Source organism: Ascidiella aspersa, chromosome 1, assembly GCF_963924565.1.
Source record: "Ascidiella aspersa chromosome 1, kaAscAspe10.2, whole genome shotgun sequence".
NCBI classification, from domain to species: Eukaryota; Metazoa; Chordata; class Ascidiacea; order Phlebobranchia; family Ascidiidae; genus Ascidiella; species Ascidiella aspersa.
Window position 1 is genome coordinate 19829786 of NC_139447.1, and position 21259 is coordinate 19851044.

The window sequence follows — 21259 nt, forward strand, 5'->3', positions numbered from 1 at the left end:
AGAAAGGGTTCTGTAACACAACTGAAAGGGGTCTTGAGTTTTACTACTTGTGATGTCTCATTCGGATAACAAATATGGTTTAGCAACAATATGTGTTCTTGGGGTTGCAGCCCCACCATAACCCCTTTACCCCCCGTCCGACTCAGCGTAGTACAATAATTACTGGCAAGGTGTGTAATGTGCTTTTAGCGCGACTCATTTTGTGCATTTTCGTATAGTTAAAACAGTTAAAAATATGGGACATGGCCTTGTGTACAGAGTTTGCGGGCATGATGATTTTCACTGGAGGGCTGGATCCGGCCCGCGGGCCGTAGGTTGCCGACCTCTGTTTTTAGATATTGTGTAACTAAATTAAACCAAAATGCGACATCTTAACACAAGGACGTTAAACACCCTGCTTTGTCCAGCCTAACTCAGTGCGCCAAGCTCAACCCGATTGCCTGCATCTGGCTTTAGTTAGCAAAACTTTTCATTTAAAAAGATGGACGACGCTTTTTCACACAAAAAATACATTTCCGCAAACATAAAGATTCGCGTAAAGCGTCTAATAATAGCTTTTTATATCGCTAAAGTTCGTGAAAAACTGTATAACCCAGTTAAGCAGTTTATGTTAGCAAAAATTTTAATAATAATAGAGACAATAATGCTCATTACATATCGCGTTAAGCAAAAAAACTAATTAGCTGATGTAAGTTTGGATATTTTAATTTTAAATGAACAACGTGCTCACGACGCTTTGTTTAAAAAAAAATAGTGACAAACAGCACTGTAATATGTAACACTAGACGAAACACCCGGCATTGCCCAGGTTAAATAGAATATTTACCAGTTATTCTAACTGGTTAATACGGTGGTCGGCAAACTATTTTTGTCGCAGCCCAAAATACCCTTTTGAGAGCTGTGAAAGGCCCACGACGTAAAACTCAGGACCACATTTGGCACGTGGGCCGTTCCAAGCTGAGCCAATTTAACAATTCTAAGCCACATGTATTTCTAAAACAAAGTGCAATGAATGTACGGCTATCACGCGGCTGACAACTACATGATAAAACTAAACTATTCAAAAGTAACTCGCGGCCTACTAAAAATGGCTCTGAGGCAAAAGTAGTGTTACGGATAGCGTGAGATCTTCTTAAGGGCATAAATAATGCAAACATATTTTTAAACGGCAGCATTTAACAGTTTACTTATGCCTAAACTTTACCCTGGCTCTAAAGATCTAATTATTGGTCTCCGTAAAGTCTCATAAATTTTTGCATTTGGTTAAAGCAGTGTTAAAACGAAAAATTAACGTATAACCTAAAAATACAGTTTTGTGTCTGAAAAAGATTTCTACAGGAAAGGCGCGAACGCACTGTGACTGGTTTAATCACTAATCACGTGTTACCAGCATTGTATAACCTTCCTGGAGCAGCATGTTATAGCCGATGATCAAAAAAAATATTGGAGTATTTAACATCAAACCAAATTGCAACGCTGTGTGTTTTATTTTAAATGAAGCTTCTTAACACACAACCTTGGCTTTACGTAACGAAAACCCGTGACATATGTCGATCGAAAATCACTAACAAACGTAAAAAGGTGGTAGCAGCAACTGCTCAAATTGCGCGAAATTCAAGCAAATACGTAATCCTGGTAGGTACCATACTGCATCCAACGAAATAAAATCCCGTTTGAAAAGTAAATTTGCTTAGTGTTCAAACCGCTGCAATAAACGCGATATTTTGCAAACTTAGTCGAAATGTTGCGTATTTTATACTCGGTTAAGGTTGCTGTACGTTGTCTGTGTAAGTGTCTTAAGGAAATCGCTGCAATAAACGCAATATTTTGCGAATTTAGTCTCCATTTACTTGGTTAAACAAACTACAAAAAGCTATTCAACATAAAAGTAGAAATTTTGCCACACGAAATTTTATTTTTACCAAGGCATTGTACTTTTGATTTTTACGGTCACGCAGGTTATTGCCCTATAAATGTTAGGAAACGTTTTACCCTAGATACGTCAAGAGGTTTTGCGAGAAGTCGCAGCGCGCTCTTAGGATTTAACATGCAAACAAACTACAATACTGCGCGATGTTTTTGAAATGGTACGACATTTTTAAGCAAAAAGGTCTACGACAATTAGGGCATCCAATGGCAGAAAAGTCTAGACTTTTAAACCTTGAGGTCCTGGCAATGCACTAATTTGGACCTTAAGGTAAACTCCCGGCGTAGATAAATTGAAAATATTCGTTGAACATTCACAAAAGATTACAAAAAGTGTGAGATGGCATTAATAACACTTGACCCACCCTAACCCAAACGCTAACCCGAACCCTAACCCAAATAATGTGCGTTAATGTAATAATTATTTGAATGCTGGTGAAAAAGCTCAAACTCGGGTGGGCATAAGATAGTTTCTCGTTTATGGTACCATAGGATTGTTACGTCACAAATTGAGGTATTGGAGCCTAAAGCGTTTATGCAATTATTAATTCAATGCACATTATTTGGGTTAGGGTGCTGGTTAGCGTTTGGGTTTAGGTAGGTCAAGTATTATTAAACTTAATCTTTTGAAGCACATTGTTAAGTCAAATTAGTGCATTGTCCGAGACCTCAAAGTCTAAAAGTCGGACTTTTTGATCCTTTGGATGCACGTCGTAGAATTTTTTGCTTAGAAATGCACTAATTTCTAACGGATCGGGTGATATTTTTCATATGCGGGACAGACAATGACCACCGTACTAAGTAACTCCACTAAATCGAAACTAAACAAACTGCTATTGCCTTTATATTGTCAGGCCGCTTACAGATTTATTGCAAATTAGAAAAAAGCAGCATAGCTCCGCTTTTAATAAAACAACTTGTGCACAAGTATGGCGTTAATATCGCGGTGTTTAATTGCGATTTTCCAGCAGACGCGTTAAACTGTATAGCACCAGAGCAACTGCGTTGGGTATTAGCTGCGTCACATGCCGACTGCGTTAAGCCGCACATGGTAAAAACTTTAAATGAGAAACTGCGCAAAATTTGAATTTTAGGCGAAATTTGCAGATTGCCACTGATCGCATTAAAGTTGGTTTCGTACCGTATAAAGCATTTTTTCTTGTGGCGCCTTTGAAAAATAATGTTGGTCGCGACGCACCAAGCGATTTCAAAAATTTTTACGCCAAGCAGAGTTAATTTATTTATTTTAATGTTTCATAAAAAAATAATCAATTACCACATGTTTTTTACAATAAGTTGGAATGCGGATGTCAGGGGATAATATAAAACACAAAACGAATCATTTTGCGACACGATTAAAAAATTAAGACGGCGCACCAGGGTGAAAAAGCATTTTTATATTAAAATTATCACCATTATAACTCAGCCAAGCGTTCTAGTATTCCAAGAAAAACACTGAAAAATAACAGTACTAACAAAGAAAGGCGAATTTACAACTATAAGCTAAAAAATCGTATTCCAGGAGTCAATTACAGTAAGATACAACTTTAATCTTAAAAAAATATGTCGGATTATAACGTTTGATCAGCTGGCAGATAAAGCATATCAAATAGTTGTTTACTGTTTTGAGAACGACAAACTTGCTTCTTTAAATCACATTGCGTTCCTTGTGGACAACAGTGAAAGTGGTCAGAACAACAAATAGCCTACACAAACATATATTTAGTGGTTTACACTATCTCAGTACCACAGGCTCTAATTATATTTGTTCAACAAAAAAGCCTTACCATATTATATTTGCAGCAACCATAGCCACCTCCATTAAGTTGGCAACAAGTGTAATAGTTAGGACACTCTGATCCATCCGGGCACATGGTACACTTGCTCATTGTCTTACAACCATTTGGCATCATGAGCTTTTCAGCAACTAAAGCTAAATTCAATAAAATGATGGAAATTTGTAACAAAAATTACTCCTGTAAAATTAGGCAATAAGAGGATATTGTACAGATGTGGTCGTTTTGCAAATTTCGATTGATGCCATAGGCGTAAAAATTAAAATTTTAGGGTGTTCTTTTTCACTTTGAACAAAATGCGTACTAATCAATCACCAACAAAAGTTTACAGATCGGGGTATATACACATTTTTTTATCAGCTTTCAAGTGTCATTTCGTGATTGGTTAGGTCTGGAAACTACGGAGTCGTGTGATTTTTTTAAATTTGCTTTTATGAATATCAAATATTTCTTGTCAAAATTCAGATTTAGTGCAAAGATGTTTAATTTAACATACAAAATTTGATGTTATTCCTTTGATGTTATTTCCTACGAAAACACATGAAGGTTTAAAAAGATTGTGATAATTTGACATGCAACCAAAGTAAAATGTAGTCAGGGCCGAATTAGGGGCCTGTAGGCCTACGACTGTTTACTAGACAAGGGTCTAGTTTGGCAAACAAAGCTACAAAAAGTAATAAAAGTACATACATACACAGGTACTGGATCTGTATCACTATTAGCCTTGCAAAAATTTAACCTTAAAAAAAATAAGGGTCCGAATTCCAGCAGCGCCGAAGGTTATAGCACTAGTAGCCTAATGGTAAATCCGGCACTGAATGTAGTGTAATGTTTTTGAAATGGTCACACATCTTTTAAGTAACGAAAACGGTTGACATTTACTGATCGAGAAAAACTTGTAGCAGCAATTGTTTAGACTTGCATAATTGCGTGACATTCAGGCAAATATGTAATCCCGGTACTAATTGTTAAAACTGTTGCAAAAAACGCAATATATTTAACTCTGCCTAAATTTTGTGTGGTTAAACACATTGTGAGAAGCCATAATGATTTAGCCTAAATCACTATCAAATTATTCTTGGTAAGGTTTGTTGTACGATAACCGTGTATAGGTTAGCTAAAGTTTAATCAAAGTATGTTTAGGATACGACCCATGCGGCAGCAGTATCGACTTGATATTCAATGTAGTCAGGAAACACGTAAATCGCGGTACCAAATGTCGTACAACGTGAAAAAATTCGTCTTGTGATTAAAAGTGAAAATTGGTATAACAATGTGTAAAAAGTATTGCGACGACGCGCTTGTTGATTCGTTTTTCTCTCAAAGAAAGAGACACTTGGGAGCAGGCCACTTGACTTTTTCTTATACCATTTCTGATAGAGATTAGAAAAGTTTATGTTTTCTATTCAAATTCCAACAAATATTGCCACATGGCACCTTTTTATCTACCTTAAGAGTTAAAGGGTGCATCTTCCTTGTTTTTCAATTTGAATCATCGCAGGGTTGGGCTTAAGCACTCGCCCGCTCGCCAATGCTAGTACAAATCGCTCCTGGCGAGTACTGATTGACACCCACTCGCCTAACTGGCGAGTGGATTCGGCGAAAAAATTAATTAGATGGTGAAGGACAACTTGTGTTAAGCACCACCACTAAGCGAAATATTACTTAGCGCCAGTTATTTCCTTATACACTAAGGAGCAAATATATTCAACACTACACAAATAATAAGGTTAATCGAAGTCACGTTCGAAGCTCGTAATAAAGATTCTTTGTCCCGTTGTATGATCGTAATAAAGACGGCCAACAATCAAAGACTTCATTGCTGCAGTGGTAAATAGTCAAAGGTTTAATGCTTAACCTTTACGTTGTTAATTTTTAAATCTTTAACCTGGTCGTTGACGCCTTTTTGAAGAGTTTACTGAACCTGCGATGTACCCAGCGATAAGAATTTTACTTTTCTATATTTATTGAATTGTTTATATAGGAATATTATAAGCAATTGCTGTAGTTTTTGGCAACAATAAGTTCGAATACAAATGTCTTATTTTATTTGTAAGTAGTGTTTTTTAAGATGTTTTGAGGGACCGAAACAGCCCACTGAACACTACGGTATTTCAAAATACCGCCTACTTAACTACACCCGAGAATTAGCAATTAGTCTACGTAAGTATGTTGTTGCAATCTCTTAAGTTCATAGCGGTCAACCAAGCCAAAGCTTGCCGACGCCCTTGGAAAATCGAACGACCCACTATAGGGCGTCGCGCAACACAGAACCTCTGGTGCATGTGGTTGTTAAGTTTGCGAATGAATGGTTTAGTTGTAAATTTAAAATTATTTAGTCATTATTTGCGGTTCAGCCAGTAACTTAGTGTTGGGCGAAATATGGCGTTTTGTTTGTGGCGCGAAGCAACCTGCGGTGAAACGTCCTTTAAGCACAGTAAACCAAAATACAAAAAGAGAGCGCAAGCATTTTGAAAAAAAAAAAATGGAAAACAGGCATGTCGTGGCTATTAAATTGTCAGTATTATTTATTTTCATTATAGATTATAAAAAAATATTTCGGCTAAAAACTTTCTTTTAAGCGTAAACTGCTTTATGGGTCATTAATTTGTTCATCCATGCATGGAAATAAACGACCAGACTTTTATAAAAACTAATGTTTACGTATAGAAACCATACGCCAGGTTAACGATAACCCAAGAAATTACCGCGCTAGAATGGAAATTTGCAGACTGCGTGCCAACAAATTTGGCGAGTGTTATTTCGTCCGGGCGAGTGCTGATTGATAGCCGTAAATTTTTGCTTAGGAACAACCCTGAATCGTCTATTTTTGGCCTGGAAAAGGGGTTGCTATGTAACAAGCAACCAACCTAAACATGTCATTTAATTATGTGAAAAAGTAATGGCTGGATCAGTGTTCCCGCAAGGTGTTTTTTATAATGGGCAGCTGCACACATTTTTTCACGAAAGTGCACAAGCAAAACAAATTTAATGTTGTTTCTTTACAAAATTCGTTTTCCAAGTGCCCCCCAAATCAGTTTATTCGAGCTACGTACGGACTTTCCATTTCTATTAATGGGAAACATTAGCCTAATTGTTATACAGCATATGCGTTGGTCGTCCCTTGACTATTTTTTGCTGATTGTCCCTGAAATGGGTTAACGAAATGCTTCCTCACAATTGGGAGTCATACCTTTTAGCCTGTGGTGGAAGTGGCATTTAATCGGAAACTTAAATTTCCATAAATTCTACATTTTGTTAAAACAGTAGGCTACTATGTATCCAAATTGCAATATTGTGTGTTTATTTGAAATGGAACGACTAAATACCCAACGGCTAAGCACGTCAAACATATTTCACGTAACGAAAACCTTACCATATATCGTTAGGGAACCACTCACAAACGTAGAACCTTAAGCTGTAGCTTAAACATGAAGAGTCTCAAGGTGAAAACATAAAATTTATTTTTATCAAGGCAATATACCTATTTTAATTTCATGTCCACGCAGGTAACTGCGCTTGAAAAAAGTTTTGCGCGGTTACGTCAAAAGTTTTACGACACTTTGGCGTCGCCGCTCCTTTTGTTAGGCGACGATGACGTTGCGATATGTCGGACTCTTTAAGATTACATGTCAGCGACCGCGAACATGTGTCGTCTGGCGGACAAACTTTGCCATTTATTATAAGAGATAACACTTGGAATTAAACCTAAAAGAGGAAAAGTTGTATTTTTATGTTAATCTAATAACGAAAACGAGAGGTACAGTGTTTTTCGGTCCCGAACCTCACAGGGCTTTTCAACATTTATGAAATGTTACGTGTGTTATGCGGCGTTTTAAAGTCAGTAAAACAGGTTGACGGTTTGTCTATTTTAGGTTAATGGATGACTTCGCGCAAGTGGCGAAAGTAAGCCGGAACGCCGTTTCGGCAAAATAATTTTTGCAGGTATGCCGTACCGGTAAACATGACATTTTTGTACTAGGCCATGTTTCTTTTTCGTCAGGCCATCTAGCTATCTCCTTGAATATGTCTAGGTGGGCTAGGAATTCAGCAACATATTCATGCACAACATTGAACGATAACCTCAGGTTTCCTAAGCTTACTTGTTTCAGACGTTCCGTTATGACGTTAGTTAGTGACGCTATCTCAGAATATTAAATGCGTTCCGGTAACAAAATGATTTTATTTTTACCCCTGCCTGGCGCATATTTTACCACAGAAGCAACTCCTAGCGCAGAATTTGTATTTTGTCATTTCAGCGTTCAGTTTATAGATTTGTAGGTGTGAATAAACACCCTCGCAGGTGGTTCTTCTCAATGCTGTAATTCAGGCTTCGCACATTGTTGGTGAAGCTATACTGTGCTACTGGAGGCGTATCTGTATATCTGTATTGTAGTTTTCACTAATGCAAGTAGGAGTTTCGTCAAATTCCAGGGTGACCTAAAACGTTCTGCACACCCACGCATGGTGTCTATGCCTGAAACAGGAGTTATATCTGCCAACCACTTAAATCGCTAGCTAAGCGTCACGTGGTTGCTGGCTGTGGGATGTAACATTTTTTGACCAATCAAAAATATTTTACTACTTTTTTGGCTGCTTTACAAAACGACCTTAAATGCACTAGGCCAAAGCTTTTCAAACTGGGTGTCGCGACAAGTTTCAATTATGCCTCATTAATTGTACACAGTTTTACTTCTACATAATTTGTTTGTTGTTTTTTACTCCTAAAATGCCAATTTTAAAACTAAAGCAAAACACAATAGCAAGGGGCAGTTAGGTTGGGCACATAGCCATATCCCTCTAGAACAGTGGTTCTCAAAGTATGGGTCGCGACCCAAACATGGGTCGCGCGGGGTCAAAAAATGGGTCGCTATATGGTGATTCAATCCTGCGCAAACAAACTTTTTTCATTTTATTTTTCAAATATTTTCAATTCAACCATAACTGTATCATTGCATCATAAGCTTTTCACGTGTCTTCAAATCTGTAACCTGGATTATTGCATCATAAGTGGTTTTATGAACGTTTGGATGGCAGCCAACTACAGTATAGCCATAGTCAACTACAGTAGCTGCTAAAACTGGTGTAAGCTTTTAGTAACCAAACAAGCCACGCTGATATTATAAAGGAAAAAAGTTCAGTTTCACCAATCACACTAAAATAAATCAATCATTGTTTCATAGAACTGTGTACTACATCTGGTTGTCTGTGTCTTTTTCTATTTCACACATATCAGAAAAAGTACATTTTTTGATGTTTGAGGCTTGGGTCGTGAGATGCTCATAAAACTCAGATTTGGGTCGTGCTCAAAAAAGTTTGAGAACCACTGCTCTAGAACAAAATTAGATTTTTCGCAAACTTTAACCACAGAAATGAAAATCTTAGCAGGAATGTAATGAGTTTTATCCAGCTTTGAGAATGTTTTAAAAAAAATAGATTTTTCTGTTAATATATGGAAACCTAAATTGCAGTTAGCGAATGCTCGATTTTGTTTAGATAGCATCAAGACTAAAATGGACCTACTCAAATTCCATTTTTGCAATTTATAAATAAACAGAAAAAGAATCGGCTTTCCTAGAGTATTTTTATTTCACATTTGCTATGTGACCTTTTGTTATGTATATATTTATGTGTTCTAGTTTAAAAAAAACCAAGGTAGCAAAACGAGGCGAAAAAAGGTAACAAGGCGCGAATAACAGGAGAACGCGATAACCGGCTGCAGCCTTCTAATGGCCGCTACTGCACAAAAATTGATAAGAAGTTGCAAGAAATCTGTCTTGCTTAAAGTTTTCATGGTGTAAAAATGTATATTCTTGAGAGACACAACCATAGCGAAAGGAGGCAGGAGTTCGCGCCAAGCGCGAAAATCATGTTTGCTTTTTTAACTCAATAAAGAAGTACTTTTGTCAAATCAAAGTAAAACTGCAAATACACAACAATTTAGTACTTTTTAAACTAATGAACAATCTATGTGCTTAACACTGTCTTTTCCCGGCTAAACAACGTGCTTCGTACTTTCGTAACTTTTTTCCAGAATGGCACAAAAAAATTAATTATTGCCAATTTTAGAGCATAATGTTCCTACATATAAAGCATTTTGAAAACATATTTGATTGAATATGTGTAGAACAAGCACAAGTTCTTTTTGGAAAATCGATCTTTCAAAAAAAATTAAAAAAAAAAAATAATAATAATAATTTAAAAAAAAAAACTTTTCCTTTGGCCAATTTATTCGGTTTTCTGTCTGATTCTTCGGCCGACTTAGACGCCAAGTCGCCAGCTTTCTGCCATACTGCTGTAGGAAACCCGAAGGCTTTGACAGCAGGTTTCTGCTTGTCAAACTTTTTTTTTTTTTTTTTTGGTGTTTCATTTGTTTCTTATTTCAAGTAATATTATCTTTACAGATATTGCCTATATTCAAAATGTTTGTCAAACAGTATATTACTTTATATTAATAACAATAACTCACATATCTCATGCAATAGGGGTTCAACTGGCATTTTGTTGCATGTTCTTCCACCAGAAAAACAAATATATCCATGAGGACAACAATGTATCTTATCACTGCAGCATACTGCCTAACAATGAGAAAAACAAATCTATGTTTTTTAGTTTTATTCCATTAGCATTATTATGTGGCCTGTGTACGGTTGAAGCCACATGGACATGTTAGTACAAAAGCAATGGGTAATAAGGCAAGGCTATGGCCTTAACTTTTGGCCAACTTTCTACATATACCAAAATTTTGGAACTTTGTTCAATTTACTACTACTGTCAAGGCAAACCTCTGCCTGGAAAGTGTTTAAAAGCTGCCATTATTTGCAGGTGTTATTCTTATCTGTAGAATCCTGTTGTTAGATATCGGAAGCTTTGATTAGTACTATTGCATAACCAAAGTTTAAACCAACAACATCTTGAATAACAAATTGTCTGTGTAGCCTGCTTCGTATAGCTGGTTTGTGACTTTCCTAATAAGTCTAGCTGAACAAATGCATGTGTGTAAGTAAGAAAGAAACAGAGTGGTATTCAATTCTGCCCATGTAAAAGAGGTTATTTTTTTACTTAAAATAGGTTTAGGTTAAAACCATAAAGCATTTGCTACAACTTTAACTTGTAAATAAAATATTATTACAATATTTAAGGCCAGCTAGTTGTGAACAAACTTGAAACAAGCATTTGAGAAAATATTGTAGTTTGATGAGAAAATATTGTAGTTTTCTGCATTTTGCCAGTCGTTTCATTCACACTTTTTCACAGACATTTTTAAGTTAAAAATTTATGTTCTGTAAGTAATCTAAAACAGCATTGTATGGCCTGTGCATTAACTCACATTTCAGTAAAATATGACAGATCCACATTCTTTTAAACAACTAACTATTTGTAATGTTATATTGTTTTGCAATAGGTCAACTTTTATAAATGTTATCTTAAAATTACTCTGGGGTTATTTTCTTACATGTGACCCCATGTGGTTTTACAGAAAGTAAATAAACATAGCCTAGAGCCCTAGAGTAGACAATATCATGTAAGCTTGTACCTTCGTCAAAAAATTCAGGCATGTTTCCGCATTTTAAAATATTTGCACTACAGACTGAAATCTTCCATCTTGACAAAGAAACCTATATTTTGTGGAACATTGCCAGGTCAATGAAAGACATTTTAGTCAGTTTACAATATTACAAACAACTACAATGAATTTTATATCTTTTCTTTAAGGCAAATAATAGACGAATCTTTAAAATATTATTGTACTAATGTTCTTGCGAGCCGGAGGTTGGCCACCCCTGATATAGGCTAACGCCCCAACCCTTTCCAAGAAACTTTTGCCAAATTAATCCAGTTAAAAACATATTTTACACGGAACGATAATTTTTTGCAATTGGCAATTGTGTTAAAATTTTAACGAGATAAACACTAGGCTCTTTTATTCGGCAAATATTTATTTTACGAAATGTTTTTTTTGTTTTTATATTTTACGAATGTTTTTACAGTGACGTCTTCTAATTTAAAAGTTTTGTCAACTATCGGTAGGCCTACACATTTTTCGTGTTTTGCATGCACTTTTTTTTCGGTCTCATAAACAATCAATTTCATCTTCACATTTGCGCACAATTTCTGAGAGAGAAGCAGGTTTCTGTAACTTATATTATGTCTTACAACGTTACGTTTTATTGAAAAAAAAGCTTTGTGACGTCACCATTTAACGTTCCAAGCCCTGACCAAACGAGTATCGTTGATCCGCCAGTGTCACGCATGTAGCCTACTGTATATGGCCCGCAAAGAACATTCAAGAATTATTGTGGCTCGCCATGCTGACAACCTTGGACCACCCTGTCATAGCAAATCAGTATTAGATTTACCTAAAATAAAAACCCCATTATTTATTTTGTTTGCCAAAAACATAGACAGTGGCACAGCACATAGCTCCACATAAATTTGATATAACAATTGAAAAACATTGCTAAAGTAAAAAAACAACAACAAACAATAACTTACATGTGGTGTGGGACAATATCCATACAATCCAGATGGCAGCTTATAACATGTTGTTCCAATATCAAAAACTTCATTTGCAGCTAAAGTAAAAATAAATGCTACCTGTCAACATGTTACTGGTCTATTAAATTCTGTTAAACAAATGTATTTACATATAGTTATGTCTGCTGTATGTCAAAATTTGAGAACATGGTAATGCTAACAGCTGAAAAATGTTTAATTTTGGTTACAGGTTTTTAAAAGCTATCATTACGCAAGGGCAGAGGTTTAAAAGCTATCATTATGCAAGGGCAGTTGTTATCAGTTTTACCACTAAACTTTTTTCATGTAAGTGAATGCAAGCCAAAAAAAATAAATGTTGCTTCTTTTTCTTACAAAATTCAAATCTCAACTCCGCGCGAATCTTTTATTTTCTACCTTTGTTGACTTTTTTTTTAGCAGAAAGTCTCTTTGAGTGCCATTGGATGTTTTATGTTTATTAGTAATACACATATCATCGAAGGTATAACAGCCCTATTTAATTACAGTTTTGCTAACTTACAGATAAACGATAAAAATTATCCCCCTTTCGATCCATATTTTATACATGATAACTGGCTACAGGGGGACGCGAACTTTTTTGCGCAAATCTATAATGTTTTTGCAATATTGCTGTTGTATTGTGTGTCGTTACATCTTTTGAAACACCATAACGCAATTTTTAATTTTTTCGCTCAACTTCACAGCCTTAGAACTGTGAAGTCTATGCCATCACAACACGTTCGTCACAATCAGCTTGAGTCGAGTAGAGCAATTTGTTGCGTGTCCAATGCGAAAATTCTCCTAAACTATACATTTTAGACCAGGGGTGATGAACATGTGGCCCGCAAGTGTACCACAACAGTCTTGAATTCTTTGACCCGCTTCTACTCTTAGCGATGCGATGTCAAAAAAAAAAAAGGCTGATAGCTGGAATGAATAATGCGTAGATCATGTATGAAATGTAGAAACGGTTGTGTAAATCCATACAGTAACTATCAATTCAGGATTGAACTGTTTATTCATTGTTGTGTCATAAAGTATACTAATAATAATTTAACACCATGAGCCAGTCTGTTGCAGTAGCAGGCTGTTGAGTGTAAGCTTAGCTTGCCTTTGCTTTTAACAGGTTTTGGCCCGCTTACTCAGCGGTAACTGATAAAGTGGCCCGCGACAGCAAATAGGTTCGTCACCCCTGGAGTTTAGACAATTCAACTCAATAAAACTGAAATTTGTTCGAACAACAACACACTTCACTATTTTCTTGTTGTCTCAGTGATATTTACTTAAAAAATGCCGAATTGCTTTTCGAAGGGGGCGCAAGGCATAGGAAAACTAACAAAGGGGGGCACAGCTGAAAAAAGATTAAGAACCACTGGTTTAAAGTGAATTTAGTGAAGTCCTAACAAACGGTTTACAATGGTTTATTAGGGTATTACTTAACTGACGTTAGGGGTTTTGTCACAAAGTTACATCATAAAACACTTAATTAAAAAAAAAAACTGTTGTTTTTTAACCCACTAGTGCACAAAATATATATATATATATATATATATAAAACACAGGATTATGGTTCAAAACACAAAGAAAATTGCATCTATTTGGTCATAACCGGAAAATTTTTTAAATTAATGGGATAGATTTACAGAAGTGAAAAACTTTCATAGTTACATAATAAAAGCTGTCAAAATTATGGTTTTGGGAAGACCCATTTACTAAACTATTCAGCTGCAACCAGACATACATCCGCCAAACGCAACGAAACACGCGTATGAAAGAACACCAGTCGTCACCTAAGTTGGAAGTTTGTGCTCATTTGCTCGCCAATCTTACACATAAGGATAATTTCAACAAACCGGAAATATTGGGTTCACGGCATGACAAATATCGTATTTTTTTGCTGGAGTCTCTGATGATCTAACATCACAAACTAGAACTTAATCTAGATACAACCTCGGCACCTTTATATCTTTTTAATACCTAGTGGTACGCACTGACCCATATATCGCCTTTTTTCGCTGCTAGTTTTTGTTCTTTTTTCATTTCTTTTTATGTTTTATCGCTTTTATCTTCACTTGATTTTTACACCTTGAGTTATTGCTGAAACATCTGTAAATTGCGAAATTTTGTATTTAGCTAAACTTGAATGCGAACTTAAACTTGACTTGTGAACTATAATTTGTTGAACGAAGCGACTTGAATACCACCAAAACTACTTATGAGGCAATAATTACATTCAACAATATCAACCCAAATAAATGCTTACGATGGAATAATTCAGCCCTATTGGAATAAACAAAGTTCAAACTTTGAAGGAATCAAACAGACCCATTTTCAGAAAAATTAAATTGTCCCTGTGGCAGTGTGCGACCTATACTTTGCAAACCGCTGGTCTAGTGGGATGTGTACCAATCCATAATACAAACAAGATTATTACACATAAATTATTAATTCATTAAATTACTAGATAGTTGTTCATTTTAGTAATTTTATGAGCAAATGCAATTGCATTATATAACAAAAAGAGCTGGTCAACTAAATTTGGATTGATGTCCATTTTTGCTGCACGGCAAAACATTTATAGTGGTTGATTTAGGCCAAGTATGGCGGCTCAAGAATTTTTTTGGAAGCCAATTACTTTTCAATATAAACCTATGCCTCATCATTATTACATGTCAATTTTAGTGTTATTGGGCAACGACTAACATGTAATGCCAGGTACAGAAATTGGCAATTTCCATAAAAATGTAAGTTGCATAAGTAGCATTATATCCATCAGGGTTGCCATTCCGTGCTTAATTTCAAGATTTGTACTTGTTCAGTGTCTTAGAAAACACTTATGTACGTTATTCTTAGAAACATGTCTATTTTTGAGGTGTGTGCTTAGTTTGGCTTGATTTTGTTTCCAAGAAAGTTTTTTATCATTTTTTGTGGCTTAGCGAAAAACTTTATTTAATTAAATTATCCTAGAAGAGTTCTTTGACCGGATTATACTAACAATGCATCACATGGTGTAATAGCAATGCGTTGAGAATTCCAAAATTATTGTAGCATACATGGTGGTAGCTTGTGCCTTGTAATAAAACTAACCTATTACTTTTTTGTAAGTTAACTTTTTCTTCAAAACAACTGTCTGTTTTGATGCTAAACATGAAAAACTGATATTTATATGCTTTTATTACAATCTTTGGCAGTTTGAATCATTAAACTGAAGAATTTAGCCAAAATAATGTCACAGAGCACTATGCTTATTTTTGGTTTTAGCAGATGATAACGCTGATTATATCGCAAAACGCACTGACCCCAGACCAAACATGCTATGGGTTACTCAAGGTCAACTTTCAATAAGGTTACGCACAGCGTTATTGTGCAATGGTAATAAAGTACTGGATTTGTATTCTTTACAGTATATTGTTTGCTTAAAAGATTACATAGTAGTAGAAAACACAACAAAGTTTTAAAAAATAGACAAAATTTGTAAAAGTCCATTGTGTGCATTGCACTTACCTATGAGAGCAACAAAAAATTAGTAAGTTTCAACAACAACCTGGTTCGGATCATTTTTTAGTTTTTTTTGTATAATGTTATGCAGTACAAAAGATGAATGGTTTTAAAACTATTTATTTTTTTATTAGCAAATCAGTTTTGTGATAAATGATATTTTAACAAAAAGTGCACACTGAAACAAAATCAAATTTAGGATTTTTTTTAGTTTGGAAGTGTGTTTCTATTATGTTTTATGTTTTTTACAATATGGTTTATTTAACAAACAGTTGTTTTTGTTATAAAGGATATATTATGTTTGGTCACTATAGAATAAAAAAAATAGTTAATAAAATATACTAGGGTTCAATATTATGGAGTAGTTATTCTAGATTCAAGCGAAACCTATTATTCTAGAATGCTTGGGAAGTCACTTGCAAAAAAAATACATTTTATGATATTCACACTGTCTAAACTTCTCAATACTACCACAATGTAATTTGAAAATTTTAATTGAATACATTTTCCACCTACCTACAATTTTAGTTGTTAAAGGAACTACATGAACACTCTTTGAAAGAACAGGCACACAATGAAATGGTAGAAAAAACAGTTGACATACAAACAGATAATACATCGAACAATTTTTGTTTAAAATCTGAAATAACAAAGTTTTTGGGTATAAAAAAAAAATTCAATTTCTTAGCAAAGTGAGGAGCACACTACCAAAGTAGTATTCCCACTGGGAGAAAATTAGAAACAAACATAATTCATTTGTGATGTTTGGGGTCTACATATCAACCGTAAAAGCTCTAGCTCATCTGGCAAAATCTGGTTTCCAACAAGGTTGAAATATTATTTTATTTGAGTTGTTTATGTTTTTAGGGGCCCCCAAAATCGGGGTGACAAGATGCACCAAACTCCCAGCTTGGAGTAAAACAGGTCACCGAATATAAATCCATAAATTAATTTTTTGTTACTACTTTTCAATGCAGATATTGCTACTTTTTAATTCAGATCCCTGATTGTCAAATTACCCTAAGCAGATGTACAATAAAGCACCTTTGAAAACTTACTATTTTCAAGAAATGGATAAATGGATGGTAAGTCATGTGGGTCAGCGAGTTCAAGACTCAAATATAACATCCCTGTTTGGCTCAGCGTATATACAAGCTGCTCCATGACCAATTCTGTAAATGGCTTCAGGTCAGCAGGGATTGAGCCAGATACAACCCTGATGTATTTAAAGATACAGAATTTGCGGCAGCATGTATGACTGAGAATTGAGATAGAGATAAACATGGGAATCAATAGTATACAAGAAAATAATTACGCAGACAAAAGCCAGAATGTTAATCCTGTTGACCACAAAATTATTCTAGCCATTGAGTTTGAATTTACTTCAGTCAGTAAGCACAAAGTTGATATTAGTCCAACCATAGATCATAATATCACAACAAACAGGTCTCCACCTTTAGAGCCTGTCTATATGCTAGACATTTCACATCATCAAAATGCCCAAAAAGGCTTTCAACAGTAGACTTCTTGGCCCTCTTTAGAATCCTACCACATTTTAGTCTGGGGGATTATATTGCTAACAATATTTGGGTAAGTTTAAGAGTAAGCGTTTGGGTGGGTAAAGTATTAAAATTATGTTTATTCCTACATATTTATGCCTACTATGCAATTTGAACATCTAGTTTCATTGGTGGTAAAATAAATGTGGTAGGATTCTAGACCAGCGCCGACTTATCCATCTGCCTATTGCCAAAATTAAAAAAAAATGCTAGACAATCAGAAATTTTGACAAGCTCTACGGTGAAAAAGTCAATTGTTCAGCTGGAAAAAAATTGTTCAAAACTTATAAAGAAAATATTCAAATTGGCCTAAAGCTCTCATTAAATATTTTACTAAACAAATACTACTGCATGCTCTGTGGAGAATCCAACAAAGATCCCCCACAAGAGGACTGGATCCAACACAGGAAATGTATAAATTGGTGCGCTGAAAAGTGCTTGGACTATTCTGGGCATGGGGACTTTGTATGTGACTTGTGCGTGGATGACTACTTTATACAATTTATTTTTTTTATGTTTGTTAGCCTTATTGTTTATATTCGATCCAGATTGGAAACTTTGGATTTTGCGCGGGGGAGACAATATTGCAGCTTGAAATTGCGCGGCTGTAATAGCATTTCCGCCAAAATTTGCGCGGCTGTAATAACGTTATTTGTAAAATTTGCACGGCTTAAAATGGCGCGACATGAGTTTTGCGCGTTTGAGCGTTTTCTTGAGGCTGACCACATTTTACATGAAATGCGCAGCTATGACCGCGTCCAAGCGGGAAACGGGCCTCATTTTCCAACCTTGCATTCGATAAATGTTATTTTGGCGTTTGTTTACTTATATTTTGGTAGCGTATGAGAAATATTAGGTGAGTATATGTACAAGTAGTGCTATTTCGATTTTACAATAATGTTTTGGCTTAATAAACTGAATAGTTTAGCCCAGGGTTTCTCAACAGCGGTGATTGGGCCAGGGGCATAACTCTCTAACTAGTTCATGGTATTACAAAACTTTGGCCGTTTTGTCAAGTAATTTGAAATAAAACTTAATCTTTTTATGCACATTTGTTAAGTCAAATTAGTGCATTCAATTGTCTAAAACTCGGACTTTTTTTTTTGGTTGTGACGTCAACGTACGCCTTCCATTGACCAAAAGCTTGCCAGCACACTAGCTAAACGAAGAAATTTCAAAGGCAAAAAAAACATATTTAATCTCATTTTTTTAGAAAAAAAATTTTGCCACAACAATAAGAATGATCTATATTTACAAAATAAAAATTAAAAAATTAAAAATTAAAAAAAATATTAATATTCAAAATTAATATTCGCAATAATTTTTAATAAAAATTATTTTACGCAACTAGAGACCAACAAAATCACATAGCGCTTGATAACACCTTTCCAACGATGCCACACATGACTCGGTGATAGTTGAGGCCATACGCTTTTATCGTCGATAACCGATCCTAAAATTCATAAGCGATCGCGGTAATATTTAAACGCCCGTCACTTGCCCAATTCAAAGTGCAAGTGAACGAAATTTTATCAAGACATTTCTACAAGCCTTTTAGTGCCATAGAAAGAAAAAATAGTAAAATTTTTAATGTTGAAAATATTTCAAATTTAACATTTGTTATGCGTAATATCGAGTTTTTTCATCATTTTCATTTTTTTCAGGTTACTGTATTTGGAATGGATGAAGGGTTACTGTATAGGAATTATCAGCACCCAAAAGTTAATGGTGGAAGGTGGATCCGACAGCTGGTTGTACCAAGTTAGCTTGCGCCGGAAAATAATGGAGCTCGCTCAAGACGCCATGATGGGAGGACACATGGGCATTCAATAGACGGCTGATAAGATCCTTTCCGATTTCTATTGGCCCGGTCTCAAGGATGACGTCAAGCGGTTTTGTAGGTCGTGTGACATATGCCAACGGGCAGTGAGCAAAGGTAACGTTCGAAGGGTACCGATGGAAAAGATGCCCCTGATCGATGTACCTTTCAAACGTGTGGCAGTTTATTTGATTGGTCCAATCTACCCAGCGAGTGAGGACGGTCACCGCTTATTACCTACTCTAGTGGACTATGCGACTCGCTCAGAAGCGGTTCTATTGAAAGCGATCACAACTGAAGCGGTGGCGGTAGCTTTAGTTGATATGTACAGTCGCCTCGAAATGAAATTTTAAGCGACTTGGGAACTCAGTTCATATCGGACTGCATGAAGGAGGTGTAAAGACTGTTAAGAATACGTCATTTGACAACGACTCCGTATCACCCGATGTGTAACGGGCTGGTGGAAAAGTTTAATGAAACATTGAAGAGAATGCTCAGGCGCCTGTGCTGCGACCAACCTAAGCAGTGGCATTGATACATAAACGCGCTGTTATTTGCTTACCGTGAAGTGCCGCAAGAATCTACAGGTTTTGCGCTGTTTGAATTGCTGTATGGGAGGACTGTCCGTGGACCCATGTCTATTCTGAAGGAATTGTGGACGAACGCGTCAACGGAACCCAATGTGCGAGAAGCTACAGGTATGTTTTTGATTTAGAGAAGCCTATGGAGGACACATTAAAACTGCACAGGCGGAGCTGGAAAAGTCACACGTGAGGTATAAAAAGTACTTTGACAAAAAAATCAAAGCTCAGAAGTTTGGAAGAAGATGCGGCTCTCGTGTTATTGCCTACGGATAACAATAAACTGCTTATGCAGTGAAAGGGTCCATTTGTTGTGCAAAAGAGGACCGGACTTGGCGACTAGGTGCTCGATGTTGGGGGAAAAAGGAAGACGTTTCACATTAATTTGTTGAGGCAATACATCGCGCGAATTGAAGACTCAGGTGATAAGCCGAAAAATGTTGATGCGTGTTGCGCGACGCTGACGGATGAAGTAGAAAATGATGACGATTTACTGGAGCTGTGTTCATTTTCCGAAAAAGGAACTGTGGACGACGTGAGTTACGGCGAAAACTTGACGGACACTCAGGTAGCAGAGTCAGCTGCACTGGCTAAGAATTACAGCAGTGTGTTTAGCGACGTACCTGGCAACATTAACTTCGTTCAACACGAAGTGAAGTTAAGGGATGAACGACCAGTTCGGTCCAAGCCTTACGCTGTCCCATACAAGTTAAGCGACAGTTTAAAGAAGAAAAAGAAACTTACAGTTTAAAGAAAACGACAGTTTAAAGAAGAAAAAAATTTTTTTTTCAAAAAATGGGAGGTGATCGTTTCTTTATAAAGATCGATTTGACGAAGGGCTACTGGCAGGTTCCTGTTGCAAAAGATGATATACAAAAGACCGCATTTGTGACCACCGAAGGAAGTTTTGAGTTTCTTAAAATGCCGTTTGGTATGATGAACTCCGGTGCCCCAGGAAGAAGTTGAACGACGCTGAGAAGAACTACTCCACCATCGAGAAGGAGTGTCTTGCCATTGTTTGGGCAATACAGAAGTTCAGAATATATCTGTATGGTGCTGGCTTTGTCCTCCAGACAGACCATCAACCATTGGTGTATTTGGAAAGCGCGAAATTTGCAAATGATCGCGTTATGAGATGGGCAATGTTCCTGCAAAACTATCGTAATAAATACGAGTGTATTAAAGGTGTGGATAACGTTGGTGCAGACTTTATGAGTCGCCTTAACTGAATGATGTAACGGTATACTATATGTCGTGCGTGATGTGCTGTATTGTTTTCGTTTCGCAGTGTTTTTCGTTGTCTTCTAATTTGTTAACTCTTGACAGAAATTGGGATAATTTCTCTTGAATTGGGGGTGATGTCGCAAATTAGTATATAAACAATTGTATTTAACATTCTTCCTATGCGTTGAACTTGTTATTTTGTTTACTACTAGCCTTCGTGTTACGTCATAATGCCCCACAATTGGCGTGATGCTTAACTGTTAAAATCGGTAATTCCACATTAAACGTGGCAGTGAAAACACGTGTGTTTTGATTGCAAATGAAAATCCAAGCTAACCG

The 21259-nt window shown here is 36.1% G+C and overlaps 1 protein-coding gene and 1 pseudogene across 1 annotated transcript; one reads left to right on the plus strand and one right to left on the minus strand.

Moving 5' to 3' along the window:
- LOC146168194 (progranulin-like) lies at nucleotides 1-16568 on the minus strand. Its single transcript, XM_083389127.1, has 5 exons — nucleotides 16254-16568; nucleotides 12219-12298; nucleotides 10192-10300; nucleotides 3714-3859; nucleotides 1-3632 (listed from the first exon to the last, which is right to left on the minus strand). The coding sequence occupies exons 1-5, from the start codon at nucleotides 16354-16356 to the stop codon at nucleotides 3498-3500; spliced, it is 573 nt and encodes a 190-aa protein (XP_083245253.1). The 5' UTR covers nucleotides 16357-16568; the 3' UTR covers nucleotides 1-3497.
- A 239-nt stretch (nucleotides 16569-16807) lies between these two features.
- LOC146168195 (uncharacterized) lies at nucleotides 16808-20925 on the plus strand (annotated as a pseudogene).
- Nucleotides 20926-21259: the final 334 nt, after the last annotated feature.

Excerpts from the sequence above, each read along its gene's own strand:
- LOC146168194 (XM_083389127.1), bottom strand. The coding sequence starts at position 16,356 with ATGTATTATCTGTTTGTATGTCAACTGTTTTTTCTACCATTTCATTGT. Across the intron at positions 12,299-16,253 it reads TTTAACAACTAAAATTGTAG|CTGCAAATGAAGTTTTTGAT; the intron begins GTAGGTGGAAAA and ends TTTTTACTTTAG. Across the intron at positions 10,301-12,218 it reads GATATTGTCCCACACCACAT|GCAGTATGCTGCAGTGATAA; the intron begins GTAAGTTATTGT and ends TCTCATTGTTAG.